This window comes from Argentina anserina, chromosome 5 (assembly GCF_933775445.1).
Source record: "Argentina anserina chromosome 5, drPotAnse1.1, whole genome shotgun sequence".
In the NCBI taxonomy this organism is placed as follows: Eukaryota; Viridiplantae; Streptophyta; class Magnoliopsida; order Rosales; family Rosaceae; genus Argentina; species Argentina anserina.
This window is the reverse complement of record NC_065876.1, coordinates 23,918,334-23,935,270: the sequence shown is the minus strand read 5'-3', so window position 1 is coordinate 23,935,270 and position 16,937 is coordinate 23,918,334. Positions and strand designations below refer to the sequence as shown.

The window sequence follows — 16,937 nt, the reverse complement described above, 5'->3', positions numbered from 1 at the left end:
CCAAAACCTCCTTTCCCCGAATCCCAAAAACCCTCCACCACCACCTCATCCTCCTCCGCCACCGAGTCCCTCCGCTTCTTCAACTGGGCCCGCTCCCACCACCCCTCCTACCACCCCACCTCCCTCGAAACCGAAGAGCTCGTCAAGACCCTCGCCCGCTCCAAGAAATACGACTCCATGTGGAAGCTCCTCGACTCCATGAAAACCCACCACCACCTCACCCTCTCCGAGTCCGCCCTCTGCTTCATCATCCAGGAATACGGCAAGCACGGCCTCATCGATCAGTCCGTCGAGCTTTTCAACCGAGCCTCTAAGACCTTCCACTGCCCCCAGTCCGTCGAAATCTACAACTCCCTGCTCTTCTCCCTCTGCCAGTGCAAGCTCTTCCACGGCGCCTACGCCTTGGTGAGGCGGCTGGTTCGAAAAGGGTTGGTTCCTAACAAGACCACCTACTCCGTCTTGGTCAATGCTTGGTGCTCCAATGGGAAAATGAAGGAGGCGCAGCTTTTCCTGGAGGAGATGAGCCAGAAGGGGTTCAACCCGCCGCTTCGGGGACGTGACTTGTTGGTTGAGGGGCTGATCAATGCCGGCTACATTGAGGGTGCCAAGGATATGGTGAGGAAGATGGTGAAGGAGAATTGTGTGCCGGAGATTTCGACTTTTAATGCATTGATGGAGGCTATTTGTAAGAGTGGGGAGGTTGAGTTTTGCATTGGTCTTTACTGGGAGGCAGTTGGGTTGGGGCTTTGTCCTGATATTAATACTTATAAGGTGTTGATTCCGGCGGTTTCAAAGGCTCGGAGGATGGACGATGCGTTTAGGCTGTTGTGTAATTCGATTGAGGAGGGGCATAAGCCGTTTCCGAGCTTGTATGCTCCTATTGTTAAGGGGATGTGTAGGAATGGTCAGTTTGATGATGCATTTTGTTTCTTTAGTGAGATGAAGGTTAAGGGGCATCCACCGAATAGGCCTGTGTATACTATGTTGATAACCATGGCTGGACGTGGAGGCCGGTTTGTTGAGGCTGCGAATTATTTGATAGAGATGACTGAGGTGGGGTTGGTGCCGATTTCGCGGTGCTTTGATTTTGTTACTGATGGATTGAAGAATTGTGGGAAGCATGATTTGGCTAAGAGGATTGAGCAAATAGAGGTTTCTCTCAGGGGCACTTGATGATGCTTCATTTGAGTTGTTGAATTGTGATGGGTTTTCGCTATTGAACAATGACTGTTGCCTCTGCCAATATCCTTTAGAGACAATGGTTTTTGCTGTTGAAGGATGACTAGTGCCTCTGCCATTTGCGTTAAGAGACAGTTGTATGGATACATAATGAAAAAGAGGAGAGAAGAAAGAACCAGCTCTTCAGCCAAGCAGGTAATTGCAAATATGGAGCTTCTTACTTCTTTTAAAATCGTAACATTCTGCAAATGGTTCATATTAGTTGTTATATAAATTGTTTGAATGGTTTGAACTGGTTTATTAGCTTTATGATCATACATTTGCAGGTCTATCCTCGTCCAAAAGGTTTGGGAAGACACAGAGAATTGGTTGATAGATCCAGTGGTAAGAACAGCAATACCGCATGTATGTCATTTTAACAAATATGTTATTTTCTTTGATATCTAAAGATTTAACACAGTATATATGATTTTTTTTTGAATAGATTCGTACTGAGACTGGATATTACATCTAAGATTACATTAAATTGGTATTGGTTAAATTTTTACATTTCAAACCGGAACTGATATATACAAATCAAAAGTGACAAGTTTGAGCATCTCCTCTTCTTATATGTGCCAGATTTAATTATTTGAAATTGATCATGAATTATCTAGAAGTAGCCTTTCTTGTGGCGCTTCTTCATACTCTTATGTAACCCTGGATTGCGACTTCTTGTCTATGTATGGAGTGTGAAACTCATTTTCACAATTTTATTAAACCATGTTCTCTGAAACCTCAAATCCAATCTTAAGAGTGAAGTGTGATATAATCCTAGGAAAATTAAACTACAACTTATTTGAGTTGGCATTCTTGGATGGTCATCCATTTTCTTAAAGTAGTTACAGAATAGCTCTACCCAAATAAATATAGGAACGTAGGCACTTAACCTCTGGTGCTTCTCATTTACGGTCCTTATCCTCTGGTGGTAAGTCCACGTTGTCTCGATAGCTCTGAGCATCTGACTGATGATATCATACTTGAGAAAAGTATAATTTAAGATCTTTTTAGTTGGCATTCTTGGATTAATCAGACACAGTACTGGAAATTATTCCTTAAAATAGTCTCAGAAATAGCTATCTAAATAAGCAGAGAAAGAGATACAGTTCCTCATGGTGTTTCTCATGAAGTAACTGCCCATTTCAAACTTTTCTGACAATCCCTGCTCCAAAAGACACCACTCTATAAGCTTTGCTTTGCTTTTCTTTATTTGGCACACTTAAAAGTTCTGGAAGTTTGACTTTGGATTTGGCATTTGTGACTGAGCATGCAGCTAATGAAGTACATTGAAATATGCAAGCACTTATGGAGAGATAACTTCAATTTATACATAAAGTATCTTTACCTTATCAGACCATTAATAGAGCTATGCTTGCTAAGGGAAAGCTGTAGGAGATGGTGGCAATTTGGAGTAGTATATATTTTGGGACTGGTTTGATGAAGATGGTGTATTCAGAGATTTGGCGATTGATGTTCTGCAAGATTTTTGATTGATGACCAGACTGGTTCTGGAGTTCCTGGTTATTTAGCAACTGAAAGGCTCTTGTCCTCAGAATTCCTACTGCTATGACTGTTGGATAATTTAATTTGGAAGCATGCATCAGAAGCGAATTTTGTCCCTAGCTTCTGCTTATCTGAGTCATAGTTGTTCCAATAGGCAACAGCTCTGGCAATACCAAGATGGCATATTTGGAAGTCTCCGGCCAGCTAACCAACTTTGAACATATATACATGGACCATGATACAAAGCTTGTGGCACAGCAGGAAATAACTAATGATAACTCTTATGATACCAAATCCACCAGTATTTGGCAGCTTTCAAGTCTCCAGCATTGAAAGTATTAACATGTGAGGCTAGTGAGTTGTGACTAATGATCAAAAACTTGCAGGAAATCTGCTGATGACTTGCTGCCCTTCTGGTCCAGGCTCTTATGAAACCATGATACACTCGGAGACTGCCTGACTGTTTTAAAAGCTAAAGCTGTATTACTCTTCGAGGTCCTAATGTGATGATATGATTGATAGGTAACTTTTGTCTTAACTGCAACAGTTGGTTTGTGCTAACAATCATCATAATTCCTTTCAATTTCGTGGTTCGCCTGGAAAATAGATTTTAATGTGTTGCTGGGATACAGAAATGAGAGTTTTAAAGCTCGTTTATAACTCCCTACAAGTTTTTTTGGGATAGCTATATTCTGTGTAAGATGTACTGATGTAGAGACATCAAAATTTTTGTTGCAAGCCTGAGGGTGGGTGGCTGATGTAAACAATGATACTGGAAGTGAAGAAATGTATCATCTATAATATAGGTGGGTGACAATGTATTACACGCTGAAGCTTTCTGTTAACTGGTATGAAGTTGCTTCATTTCTCAAGTTTGAGATGGTTTCTGCGTCATCAGTCAATCTTGTTCAGGATAAGGATCTTGATCGGCTTTTTGGTTAATTTAGTAGCTTCTGCTAAAGTTTTCTTATGTGCTGCTTCACCGAAGGGATTAACAGAGTACCTGAGGAGCATCGACAATGCCGCTGGTATAACATATTCTTTCCAAGATCACCTACCCAAATTACTGTAGCAACGTTGATGATCCAAGGCAGAGGCTCTTCTTTTGCTCGGCTTTTAGCCTCAACAAGTTTATCCCTCACAGGCTCATATCTGTTTCCATTCTTCTCTTGTTATTGCTTCTCTACTTTTGATTGGAAGCACAAACATAACCAAAGCTTTATGAGCCCTTGTGTGTCTATGTTTTGATGTGGTACAAAACCATACTAAGAAACTTCCTTAAGGGGGACTTGCCATCCATTTCCAGAAACTTCAGTAGTTTTTTAGTAAGAGTAGTTTGGGCGTCTAAACCTAAATAAATACTCCAAGTAGGCAAGTACTCCCCAATAAAAGGATCAATTGTCACAGTCAACAGTGAAGAAACTTGATTTCATCCTAGTAAAATTGTGGTGCAGATTACGGCTATAATAGATTTACCGCGTAGAGAGCTTTTGCATTGGATCCGTTTGGACAGCTGATTTTTACCATGAATGGCCAATACATTCTATCTTCGATGATTTACTTGCAAAATTACTTTTACGTGTGTTTGGATACTCACTAGTGGCATTCAATGATTAGTTTAGAAAGTACAGTAATTTAGCTATATTATTTTTTGGTATAAATGGGGCCATTAGCCCAAGTAAAAGAAAGCAAAAAAAGAAACTAGTCAGAACTACAAGTCATAAACTCCATAGCTCTAGAAAGACAAACAATGTCATCCAGCAGAGCAGAAACCAGCGTTGGAGGGTCATATAAGATACATATTCCTCTATCATTAGAGGTACTATATTTAACAAGGATATCAGCTATCATATTCCTCTCTCTCTGTGGACATATTTCACATCAATAAAATCAAAGACACACATCAGGCTTCTGCAGTTTATTATCAAGGTCCTAAGAGGATGCAAATCAATATTATTATGTTGAAGAAGATTGATAAGCACTAAAGAATCAAACTCAACTGTTTTGAAATCTTTAAGCTACGAGCTAAGTATACACCATGAAACAAGCCCCAAGCCTCAGCTTGTAGGACCTCCTCAGTCTCAATGTTCACATTAAACTCACCCTGCCAACATCCAACCTCATCTCTAAGCACACCCCCTACTCCAATATTTCCATTATTCATCCTGAAGCCATCAACATTCAATTTAAGATTTCCAACAGCTGGTTTAATCCAATATAACATTTCCACATGTTTAGGCAAGTTTGTACCAAGCTTAGTATTAGCTTTTCCCATTCATCATCATAACTAAAAACAACTTCAGAAAATATTAAAAGGATACTTGAAGGAGTTGTTAAAAATGGATTTGCACCTCCATTTCCATATGAACCAACAACAATAGATGAAGAAGATATTTCAACTGGTATTATTCATATAGTACCATTTCTGAAGCAAATTAGCATAGATTCAATTTTCCTAACTTAGAACAAAGGTAGTAAGGATATTTAGATGAATTTTAAAATTTTGCCAAAATTTAGCTATATGATTGCCCTACCAAACATTTATCAACCCTGATTTTGATGTGGCGGTTTTAGTATGTAGGGAGAACTGGTCTCCAATTAGGATTTAACCAAAGCTAATGGTTTCTCTTTCTCCTAAGGGAGGGAGATTAGAAAGTCTTGTTTTTTTTTTGGACACAAAGTCCTCTATTGATTTAGATATTTCACAATTGCTGTTGTTGACTTCCTACCAATTGATTAACCAAACCAATAGCAGGTGTCACTAGCTTTTTAATTCGGCGTTAGCAGGTGTCGCTACCTTTTTACTTTGCCATTGCATGCTCCTTTCTTTTTCATTTTTTTTCCACTAAAAATAATTCATTAGCTACTTGACTAGAGTTAATGATCAAGAATTCTTAGAGTAGATTAATTAATAATCTCAGTATGCATCAAAATCAATAGAAAAAGAATACAATCCGAAGAAATTTATCTGATGCTACACAGAAAGAACAGGAGAAGAGATGAAATTAAGGAAGAAGAGATATAGATCCATATTGCTGCATGCTCTATAATAACACTAACATCTTACGGGCAAAAGGGTCTGCCCAGACGAGCCCTGTGACTCGGAATCGTAAAATGCCTAATCCTCCCCTCTTGCTCTCTCAAATAACCTTCACAAAGAAAAGCCTTGGAGAATTTATCCTCGACCACTCTATCCACATCATGAACAAACACATCAGTCTCACCCTCCTCTCTGTTCCTCCCCATCAACCCTGCCGTGTATATAGCACTCATCCGACCAGGAGCTCCATCAAAGTACCCAGTGGGAGCATCCACCATGATCAAGTCCCACTCCATGTCGTACACATCTCCCGGCAAGTTCTTCAGCGCCAATGGGCACTTGGAAAACCTAGGGTCGCTCACAGTCTTGCACTCTTCTTTCGAGCCATGCTTGAAGAGCTCCTCAGCTTCATGGACTTTGGTGTCGTACATGACGTGGTAGGATTCTAAGTTGGGAAGGCGTTCCTTGATCTGGTCGATCCAGGACTGGTCTTCTTCTAGGAAGACGGTGCGGCCGCCGTGGTTGAGAGCTGCCCACATGAGGCTGTCGAGGCCTAAGCCGAAGACGAGGAAGTTGCAGGGGGCCTTCTTTGCTAGGATCCTTGCTGATACTGATATTTCCTTGAAGGTTTGCTGCGGGGTGATGTTCGTGGTGGCGTAGTGGATGAGGGCGTTGGCCAAGGAAGGTGGGGTTTTTGTGCATGTGGGGATGAAGGGTACTTCAAGCGATGGGCATTTTGGGACTTGAGGTTGATCAGTAGTGGAGTTTGAGAGGCGGGATTCTGAGATCAATGATGAAGATGGGGTTTTCAGAGGATAGGTGAGGTTTGATCGGAATATTAAGACGGTGAAGAGGAGGAGGAGGGAGCAGAAGATGACAATGAGCTTGAGATTGATGCCACATTGAGGTTTGGACCTCATTTTTCTGATGCTTGTGAGAGAGGGGGGGAAGGGATCAAGGTGTTAAAGCTAGCTAGGTGAATGTGGGACTTGATGAAGAGAGATGGGAGACACAAATTGACGGGTTCTGTTGTTTTTCTAGGAGGAAATGCTGGTACTATGGTACGTGAGAAACCTCTAGAGTGAGTAATAATCACAGGTCAGAAGATTCATACTAAGAAAATGAAGCTCAAACTACCAAATACATAAATTATATTGCAAGGCTTTGTGAACGAACAATCAATCAAGTAAAGAACGCATACCTCCTAAATATGGATAATTGGAAATAATTTGTTCCATGGCTCAAATATGATATGGTCCTTTTAATAAGAGGAGTGGCTTGTGAGATAGGCAAGAGTTATTTTTCTTTAAACTCCTAGTCTTAGAAGTGAAGCAAAAGTTGGGGTCATGATCAATTCCACACTACCATGACACTTCGGTTGGTAAAGATAGCATGGTTGGTATATCAGCAAGTGTTTGTTGAATTTAATTATTATTGGCTTGTTTGTTTATATTATGCAGATGTGATGTGTTTGAATTGGAGGGGTTGAGGACACCACGATGTTGATGTTAATTTTTATCGTAGGACTTCTTTTTTTTATCGTAGGACTAATAATGTGTTTGTATGTGCTGGCTTCGTTTTTCTTTTTCCTTTTTTTTTCCTTCACAATGTTGGTTTTATTCTTTTTCCGACGATCATTTTCATGTGTCAATTACAATGCTCGGTTTAGGTTTGTGTTTGTGGTTATGACTAATGAGGAAAAATGTTTCAAAACCACGTAAAGACTTACACACTGTTTTTTAGAGAGATAATTAAGTCATAGACCTATCCTGAAAGCCCCATTTTCATATAAAGTATGATTAAATACTTGTGACACCCTATATTTTAGGTGTAAAAACAGTTTTGTCTTTCTACTTTCAAATTTCATCTGTATATCTTTTAACTCTTATTTTTAACAGTTTTGTCCTTCTACTTTCAAATTTAATCTGTATATCCTTTAACTCTTATTTTTAACAGTTTTGTCCATTCCGTTAGTTGACCGTTAAAAAATTCCGTTAAGCCGTTAAAATGTCTAGAATACCCCGATTCATATCATTTTTTTTTCTTTTTTTCTTATGCCTTTTTTATTTTCTCTTTTGGTCTTTTTTTTTCTTGTTTTTAAATTTCATTCATCATATGTGTTATCAAATATATATAATTGTAATCAACACAAATTATCAAATTAATTGTAAACATCTTATAATCAATTGGATAATGGCTAAAATGGCATGTGAGTGTCAGTACTCAAATCCAGTTAGAAACTTCCTTTGTATTATGATGCTCTACAAATATATTTTGATTATTTTCTACAATGCTAAGACAAAAAAGACTTCTACTATCATATCCATACTTTGATGCAAAAATAGTTTCAAATTATTTATTTCCAACTTGATGTTAAGCAATTGCCATTAATTCTCCTCTTGTTTACAATTAATTTGATAATTTGTGTTGATTACAATTATATATATTTGATAGCACATATGATGAATTAAATTTAAAAACAAGAAAAACCAAAAGAGAAAATAAAAAAGGCATAAGAAAAGAAAGAAAAAAATTTGATTTGAATTGGGGGTATTCTAGGTATTTTAATGGCTTAACGGAATTTTTTTACGGTCAACTAACGGAATTGACTAAATTGTTAAAAAAAGGACAAAAATGTTAAAAAATAAGAGTTAAATGATACATAGATTTAATTTGAAAGTAGAATGACAAAACTGTTAAAAAATAAGAGTTAAAGGATATACAGATTAAATTTGAAAATAGAAAGACAAAACTGTTTTTACACCTAAAGTATAGGATGTCACAAGTATTTAATCATTTTATTTTTATCAATTTTCTAAAAAACGGTCTAGGCGCTAGGAGGTCACCCACCGCCGCGCTTTTTGCCTCGGCGGCCATCTGTGGCATTTTGTGAATTAAGCGGCCTTATTCAGTCCTAGGCGGTTCTAGGCGGTCTTATTCAGTCATAGGCGGTCCTAGGCGGCCATATTCAGTCCTATGCGGTCTAATTGACCATATTTAGTCATTGGCGGTCAATCATCATTTGACATTAAAAAAAACTAAAAGAGGCCGCAACTCTCACTTTTTGTCTATTTTCTGAAAACTGAATCTCATCAACATAAGAAGAGGAAAGAAATATAAATATTAAGTTTGAGTCTGATACTGAATGAGTTAGGAAATAATTTGGAGAGAAATAAATTGAGATTTAGTATTATTGCATTTGTTTCATTATTTATTTCTTCTTCAAATATTTTTATGGACTTTCTACGTAATTTATATGAATTTAGACTATTTTAAGTATTTTAAAATTAATATCAAACATTTTTATATATTTTTAATCATTAAAATAGTTTAAAATATATGTATAAAAATAAATAAATATTTAATAATTCAAAACCGCCTAGGAGGCCGCTTAACCGTCTAGGCGCTAGGAGGTGGCTGTCCGCCTACATACCACCTAGCGCTTTTTAGAACCTTGATTTTTATAAATTCATTTTTTTTCATTTTGGGTGCTTCATTGTTTTGCCATTCTAGTTGAAAAAATAAAACATCTCCTAGATAAGTAGTTACGACTAATCAGTTTTTGTTTCCTTATATAATCTTTATTTTATGTTGCTGACATGAACACACATTCTATATATATGCTCAATTTGTTTCTAACACAAATTCGTAATTCTTATCTTTCTTATGAATGTAGTCTTTTTTGAAAGAATTTCATACATAAGTTTCTCAATGAAACCAAATGTTACCGCATAATATTGAGAACGAGAGATGCAAGAGGAGGGCAATCATGCATGGTACTTATCGCCTACTCTCCTAGTCATAGTTGAAGAAAGATTATTGAAAAAGAAGAAAAAATTGGGAGATATGAGATCAAGAAATATAACATGATCTGGTAAGTATTTTATACGTTATGCTAAAAGTTCTTCATCTTCTTTCTAGATAATGTTATATTCCTTATAGGTATATTTAAACAAGACAATGTTGTCTTCCTTATAGGTATATTTTCTTATGCTAAAAGTTCCTCATCGTAAGATACTAGTCATTTTTTTTCTAGATTATATTGTCTTACTTATATGTATATTTTCTTATTCCTAGATAATGTTGTCTTCCTTATAAGTATAATTAAACAAGATAATGGTGGCTTCCTTATATGTATAATTAAACAAGACAATGTTGTCTTCCTTGTAGGTATATTTTCTTATGCTAAAAGTTCCTCATCGTAAGATACTAGTCATTTTTTTTCTAGATTATATTGTCTTACTTATATGTATATTTTCTTATTCCTAGATAATGTTGTCTTCCTTATAAGTATAATTAAACAAGATAATGGTGGCTTCCTTATATGTATAATTAAACAAGACAATGTTGTCTTCCTTGTAGGTATATTTTCTTATGCTAAAAGTTCCTCATCGTAAGGTACTGGTCATTTTTTTTATAGATTATATTGTCTTTCTTATAGGTATATTTTCTTATTCTTAGATAATGTTGTCTTTCTTATATGTATAATTAAACAAGACAATGTTGTCTTCCTTGTAAGTACATTTTCTTATGCTAAAAGTTTCTCATCGTAAGGTACTCATCTTTTTCCTAAATAATCCTGTTTTTCTTATAGGTATTTTCTTATTTTACCCAACTCCTAGAGGTTAAGTATATCATCAAGCGACTCTTATTAGTCAGGTATATTATAACAAGTATAATGAAGTCAAACAAATATTTATGTAATTTTAGTAATAATAAATTACCTATAATGAAGGTAGCAATAAATTGAGCTTTAATCATGGAATAATCTTAACATTTTTTAGTTAGGATGGGATAAATTAGTATGGAATCATGATTGTGGTTTTTAATTTGGGTTTATGACATGTTTAGTAAATATTTGTAAAATTAGGTTCTATTATCCACATTTAAAATAATTTTTTTTAAATTAATAATTAATCTAGTAAATATGGTCGGTGTAAAATGAAGAGATGAGTTTAATGTAAATCAGGTCTATCTAAATGAGTGTATAGCTAAATACCCCTATTTTAGACTTTATTTGCCTTATAACAAGTGTGCAAGGTAAGCCCGGCCTTCAGGATACACTGCAGCCTAGCTCTTGCTTTTGTTAATTTCCGTATTCCACACATGAACCGAACATTCAGTCGAAAATTTTCAACATACACAAGCTAGAGACTATGACTCCGGATTGATAAATCTCTAGTTTTTGTTTGTGTAAGAGTCTAAGAGAAAGGGATAAAATTAAAAATTCTAAATGATTTGATGGAAATAAGAGAAGAATAAGAAGAACTGACACATCGTTTAGGGTGAACAAAATCAGTGTTTGCATTCCCACTTGGAGCAGCTTATTACTCAGGAGGAAGCATATTGGCCGCAAGGAGCCTAAGATTTGTACGACCAAATTGATTAGTTTAAAATATAACAATTAATATGTGGAAACGGATTGTATGCACTTTGGAGTGCAGACACCGGTTATTATTTTACAAATATCGAGACAATCTCAACTATTAATTTATGAAGACTAAAACAAAAAATTCTCATCCATCAGATTTGAAAGAAGCTATCAGTTTCTTTAAACGGTCAACATTTGGTTGACTAGACAAACTTCTCTTTGTTCCTGGTGGTGGTGATGGCGATGGCTACTGGTGCCACTGATGTTGGTGATGGCCTTTAGCTCTTTGGATGTAGGTCGTGAGATCTGGTGTTTTGGTCACGAGATCTGAGCTTAGGGGAGTTGGTGGTGGTTTTTAGGGTCGATAGGTTTTCAGTTTCGTCGTTGGCCGGTGTCGGTGCTGCGTGGTCGGAGGCAGCTTTCGCGGTTGTGCTCGAAGAGATGTGGGTGGGGATAAGATTCTTTCGATTTGATCTGTACTAAGTAGTTCTTTGCCTTCAAATATTCATCAAAAAATATTGGTTCTTAAAGCCAAGGAAATATTCATTTGGTTTGTGAGAAGCACCTCAGAAACCCAAGGAAAATTGCAGCCCTAAACACAAAGCAACAAACCCAAGTCCCTGGATTTGTGCTCTAATCTTTGAGGGAATGGAGAGGTAAAATTCAAAATACTGAGGCCATAATAAACATCATTTACAAGCTCTAACCATGTCAATACAACTAGGATTCTAAGAAACGCAGATGAGAAGAAAGCGGATTCAATACCAAAACACACATGTAGGAATCAGATTCACAAACACAACCTATGATTTTGGTTTCTTAATCGTTACCTTAAAACTGATTTTATGTCATGGAGCTGTTGAATGAGTTGAAACATCTTCTGCATAATTATCGGAGATAACCATGGAGGCTGGAGGCCTGGAGCTATGACGGAGACTAACTGAGACATTTTAAAGAAGCACGTGCTTAGGCACGTGATGATGGTGCTTGCACACCGCTGAAGCACAGAATACACTCTCTTAATATGTTACCATGTGAGTCGAATCTCACGACCTCTCAGTCTCTCACTCTATGTACCGATCGATTAGTTTTATTATTATTATTATTATTATTTTCTTTAGATTCTTTTTATGGATGGGGAGCCAAATCAAAACCCTGCCTAAACCCTCTAGTCCACCCTATCTATTCTCAGGAGTCGGAGTCTCTGTCCAGAGCGCCATGAAGTTCGCAGTCAAGGCATGGAGCAGTGGAAGCGCACGGGCAGGGGTACTCCATCTGGGCAGCTGCCCAAACCCAATAGAGACCCCTGCTCTTCTCCTCTCTACCCGTAAGGGCCTGCCCCTCTTCATCCCCCCCGACCTTCTCCCTTCTCTCCCTTCCCCTGACTCCCATCTCCTCCACGTCACCTCCCTTCACTTGTAAGCACTCTTCCCTCTCCACCCTTTTTTGTTTCCGAGTTGGGTTTTGAGAAAGTAATGTAACATACTGCAGCTTGGAAGGCATTTCGCCGCAGACAATATCGAAAATAGGAGGATTGCATAAGATGGTGGGATTACCAAACCACGGGTTTGTCGCCATTCCGAGAGACTCGGTTCAGTGTCTCCCGGAATGTAATTCCACTAATAAGTTGGGAGCATCTTTCGAGACTCCCTGTGGTCGTACTTTGGTAAGACCCTCATGGATACATTGGTTTACATTTCACTAGTATGAGCTTTGTTTGTTTGTTATTGAGTTAATGTGGTGAACATATGTTGTTTTTGTTTGGTTGTAGGTTAAGCCTGTAGAGTATGTTGAATTGATTTCTTCATTGAAGCCTAATACATGGACTAGTTTGGCGGACGAAGTCCCTGCATGGGTGTCTGATAAGAGGAACAAGACCTCGGTTGATCGGACTGTTAGATGGCTTGACGAATGCATTCAGCTAAATTGGGTAAAAGACCATGGTTTTGTGCTGTTCTCGAACATGTACTTTAGAGAGGAGTAACATTAACTGCGTATAACATGTGTTATTTTGCAAGATTTCACACTAGAATACCTAGCATTTTGGAATTTCTTCAGTATATATTGAACACTTTCTTTAATGAATGTGAGTTCACAACCAATTTCTCTTGAGGTTTTGTATCCTCAGAAAGTTGTCTTGGACTACCTTCATACTGTGCTTTGTTTTATATGGATTTCGTAAATATTTACTTGTATCCTATAGGACCTTTGAAGTTTAAAGCATTCTAGAGGTTGCTAATTTTCAATTAGTTCTTGCTTCTGAGAAACTGTCAGCTTAGCTGTTAATAACTTTGTCAGGGTAGCCCCTTAGTTTTGATTGTTACTTGTTGCAGTTTTAACTTGAAAGATGTCTTGATGCTGTCACGGTTAAACTCTATTAGTAGGGTTTCAAGTGAAAATAAACTGAGTTTTGATTGATTGATTTATTTTTATTCAATAATGGACATATACTAATCTTGAAATTATAGGCAGGTGGATCTGTTTTTGGATCCATTGTTGGAGGATCCTCTGTTGAAGAACGTGAGCGATGTGCGCAAGAGGTCGCCAGCCGAGGTGTATCAGGTTAATTGCAGTTTTCGACAATTTGCTTTATAGAAGATGTACAGGGATATGCTTCTTTTGAACTTTTGATTATTTTTCCTAAGCGCTGGACACTGGTCAATTGGATATAGATATTTTAGAATTTGTTAAGACTTTACCCTGAACTTTTAGATGTGTATCCTTGTGCAGGTTATTGGATTGGAGGCTTTGGGCTTGGAGAGAGCATGGATGAGCGCCCTGCTCTCCTTAATGCTGTTACTGTAAGTCACAACCAGAATTTATATCTAGAATTTGATATATGAGTCGCATTGGTTTTTTAGAAGCAGCATTTCCATTTATCATATATATACTCAATAAGATTTGTCTATGAAGATCAGTGGTTAAGCAACTTAATTTCAAGTTGAATTCGAATGAGGGTTGTGGTAGAGATCATATTTGTTGTCAGGGTCCACACTTCCTCTTTTCTTTAATGAGAGAGAGGAGGGAGAGAGAACCATTTGTAGGGTAATGTATGGTTGGGCGGTTGGCACCTGATGTCAAACAACTGTTATCTGGTCTAAAAGGTATTAATGTATCACATCACTAGGAAACACTGATAGACTGTAGTTTCTTTTACGGTTCTTTTAGGGGAATTTGGTTTACTCGTTTCCAGGGATTGAAATAGAATAACTTTTATGGGTTGGAGGATTTTAAACTAAAATGAAGTTTTTGGCAGCTTTACAAGTTCTAAGCACACTGGCTACTGTGCAAGTTCCTGTTTTGTTTATAACAACTAAACTACTAAAACTAAGCTCACTCTTCAACAACAGTTTGAAATTACTTAAAATGGCTCTACAGTTTTGTTAGAAGATCTTCTGGTTTCTTCATATAACAATAGCCGAGTCCATAGAATAAACAGTTTCCTTTTTCTGTTATCATTCTTGATATCTAATTATGTTATTACATGATCAGGATATCTTAGAAGAGGAGAAACCACGCTTGGTCAGTGGGCTTGGACTTCCAGGTAATAGGTGTACCAAATTTAGCATAAGTTTTTTTTAGATCCCTGCAAACAATATCTTCTGAGAAAGTTTCATGCATTCGATAGAAATATAACATTTAGCTGAACAAATTTATGCAGTGTTAGCATGAGTTATAGATTCATTCTGCAACTTTCATACGTTAATAGATTGAAGACATGCATTTATTTGGACATTTCATCAAAGGGAAATGTTTGCATCTTTATAACCTTTCTAAAGTTCATGGTTTAAATAAACATATATGGCAATTGAACATTTGATCTTTCTTATTTCTTTCAGAGGAGGTCTTGCAGGGTGTTGCTGCAGGAATCGATGTTTTTGACTCTACGTAAGTTTTCATTTTTTTTAAAAAATTTGGGCATATGACTCTCCTTGCAAGTATCTTCTCTAAAAGGGGTAATATAGATCAATCTGTTGCAGGTATATATACCATCTTACCCTAGGAGGCTTTGCACTTGCCTTCCCAATAGGTGGTGTTGAGACTGATGTCTCTGCTTTTCAGTTATCTAATATAGGAAGTGATCGAAGCAAGATTAATTTAAGAGCAACAATTTACAGGTAACTGATTACTTCACTTTTTGTTTGTGTCTTCACAAGATTGTCGTGGTAACAGTCTTGACAAATTATTGGTTTGTTATTATGTCTATCGAGTTCATAGTTTATTAGTAATTGAACTTTGACCTTAACGTGTAAATAAACAATGTCTATAGAGATCTGTGCTTTACTTCACTGTGTGCTTGCCTAACCAATACCGATAATCACCTAATGTTGGTTAACTTTTCCAGATTTCTTCTCCTTATCTTTGATGTAACACATCCCTGTATCAGTATTTTCATAATGCAACTCGATGGATCCCAAGCTGTCTGCGCTTGGCTATTGGTTTGGTGATAAATAGATGCTATTATTTTAATTTAGAGATAATGCAGGGTGGAATAGCATTTCATTTTGGGACATAAAGTTATGAAGTCAGTCTCAGCATTTTCATAGAATATTTCCGGATCAGTTAATGCCCAATACATTAAAAATTAACAATTGCAGTGTGCTCACAACAGATGTTACGGTGACATTTTTTTTTTCGTACAGGAAAGACACTTCACCAATTGTTGAAAATTGTAACTGTTACACATGCCAGAATCATACAAAAGCGTACATTAATCACCTGCTCAATGTTCATGAAATGCTGGCTCAGATTCTACTTGAGATGTATGGGCTACTATATGCTTCCAATATTGTTTTACATTCGTCTTTTTTTTTTAATGTGTTTGTGATAATCTTGTCATTGTTTTATTTGCAGACATAATACCCACCACTACCTAGGTTTCTTCCGTTCAGTAAGGGAGGCGATTAAGTCTGGTAATTTTGAGCAGTTCAGACAGAAATTTTCTGGGAGTAAGCGTTATCATCTTGCTTCTGAAGCTGCTGTGGCCTGCATGTGAGTTTACTCCTATTTTCACCATATAATTTTGGAGACACATTAAGTAGAGAGAGTAAGTAGTGAAATATAGATAACTATAAATCTAGAAACAATTTGATTACCATACCTCTCATCCTTGTTGATAATTTCCAAGAAATTCCTAGAGTCGTAGTACCAGATTCTAACTTTCTTGGCTCTTTCTCAGTGCTTTTTGACTTGCGAGTTTTAAACATCTATTGTGAACAAGTTCAAATGATTTTGTATGTTACAGGATTGAAGTTCAGGCTCTGGCAATGTAATTTTCTGAGTATTTTTCTTTTTCTTTTTCATAGTTAGAAACCAAGCAACAGGCGAAAATTAAGAAGAAACTAACTTAAAGCTCTATTACAAGCTTTGAAGAATTGGGAAAGATAACATTGATGACTTGAGGAGGATAAGTGTGATGATCGATAGATATTGGAGGAATATTGAAGTCGCACATTCATATACGTGGGACGAATAAAAGTATGCATCCTGCATGAGCAACTTGTTCGGGCACTACCAGTATTTCTTATCTCACTATTTATGATGGACAACCTCTCATCGACTCAAAGAACCAAGATTAGATTTCTGACATTTTAAAGCAAACAAAATATTTGTTAGCAAGTCCATAGTAACTGGTGAGAAGATCTCCCCTCCTTAAATTGTGACGAACCTAAAATTAGTTGATCTATGAAAAATTGTAATTAGAAAAGTATTAACATTGTCTATCATAGCTACAAAAGGATGAGCGCTTTGTCAATGGAACACTTTTGTTTCCCTCTATACATATAAATGGATCAAATGAATGTG

General features: G+C 37.0%; 3 protein-coding genes across 5 annotated transcripts; 2 read left to right on the top strand and 1 right to left on the bottom strand.

Moving 5' to 3' along the window:
- LOC126795783 (pentatricopeptide repeat-containing protein At5g18390, mitochondrial) lies at positions 1-1,954 on the top strand (the record flags this gene model as incomplete). Its single annotated transcript, XM_050522540.1, has 2 exons — positions 1-1,374; positions 1,506-1,954. A coding segment is annotated over one exon (1,173 nt), but the record flags the coding sequence as incomplete, so codon positions are not given.
- Positions 1,955-5,608: 3,654 nt separating this feature from the next.
- LOC126796059 (glucuronoxylan 4-O-methyltransferase 3) lies at positions 5,609-6,988 on the bottom strand. Its single transcript, XM_050522824.1, has one exon. It carries the CDS (start codon positions 6,679-6,681, stop codon positions 5,785-5,787), a length of 897 nt encoding a protein of 298 aa, XP_050378781.1. The 5' UTR covers positions 6,682-6,988; the 3' UTR covers positions 5,609-5,784.
- A 5,302-nt stretch (positions 6,989-12,290) lies between these two features.
- On the top strand, positions 12,291-16,774 carry LOC126796046 (uncharacterized). 3 transcript variants are annotated; one of them, XM_050522811.1, is made up of 11 exons: positions 12,291-12,550; positions 12,624-12,798; positions 12,904-13,062; positions 13,601-13,694; positions 13,863-13,933; positions 14,625-14,676; positions 14,972-15,020; positions 15,098-15,250; positions 15,776-15,895; positions 15,987-16,124; positions 16,439-16,774. In XM_050522811.1, the coding sequence occupies exons 1-11, from the start codon at positions 12,351-12,353 to the stop codon at positions 16,440-16,442; spliced, it is 1,215 nt and encodes a 404-aa protein (XP_050378768.1). In that variant the 5' UTR covers positions 12,291-12,350; the 3' UTR covers positions 16,443-16,774. The 3 variants fall into 3 exon arrangements, with proteins under 3 accessions (XP_050378768.1, XP_050378769.1, XP_050378770.1); XM_050522812.1 differs by lacking the exon at positions 16,439-16,774 and having other exon boundaries at positions 15,113-15,250; positions 15,987-16,400; XM_050522813.1 differs by lacking the exons at positions 15,098-15,250; positions 16,439-16,774 and having other exon boundaries at positions 15,987-16,400.
- Positions 16,775-16,937: the final 163 nt, after the last annotated feature.

Bases quoted from the DNA above. Each gene is read 5' to 3' on its own strand.
- LOC126796059 (XM_050522824.1), bottom strand. From the start codon at position 6,681: ATGAGGTCCAAACCTCAATGTGGCATCAATCTCAAGCTCATTGTCATC.
- LOC126796046 (XM_050522811.1), top strand. From the start codon at position 12,351: ATGAAGTTCGCAGTCAAGGCATGGAGCAGTGGAAGCGCACGGGCAGGG. The intron at 14,677-14,971 runs GTAATAGGTGTA...TATTTCTTTCAG, and splicing joins CAGTGGGCTTGGACTTCCAG to AGGAGGTCTTGCAGGGTGTT. The intron at 15,021-15,097 runs GTAAGTTTTCAT...GGGGTAATATAG, and splicing joins ATCGATGTTTTTGACTCTAC to ATCAATCTGTTGCAGGTATA.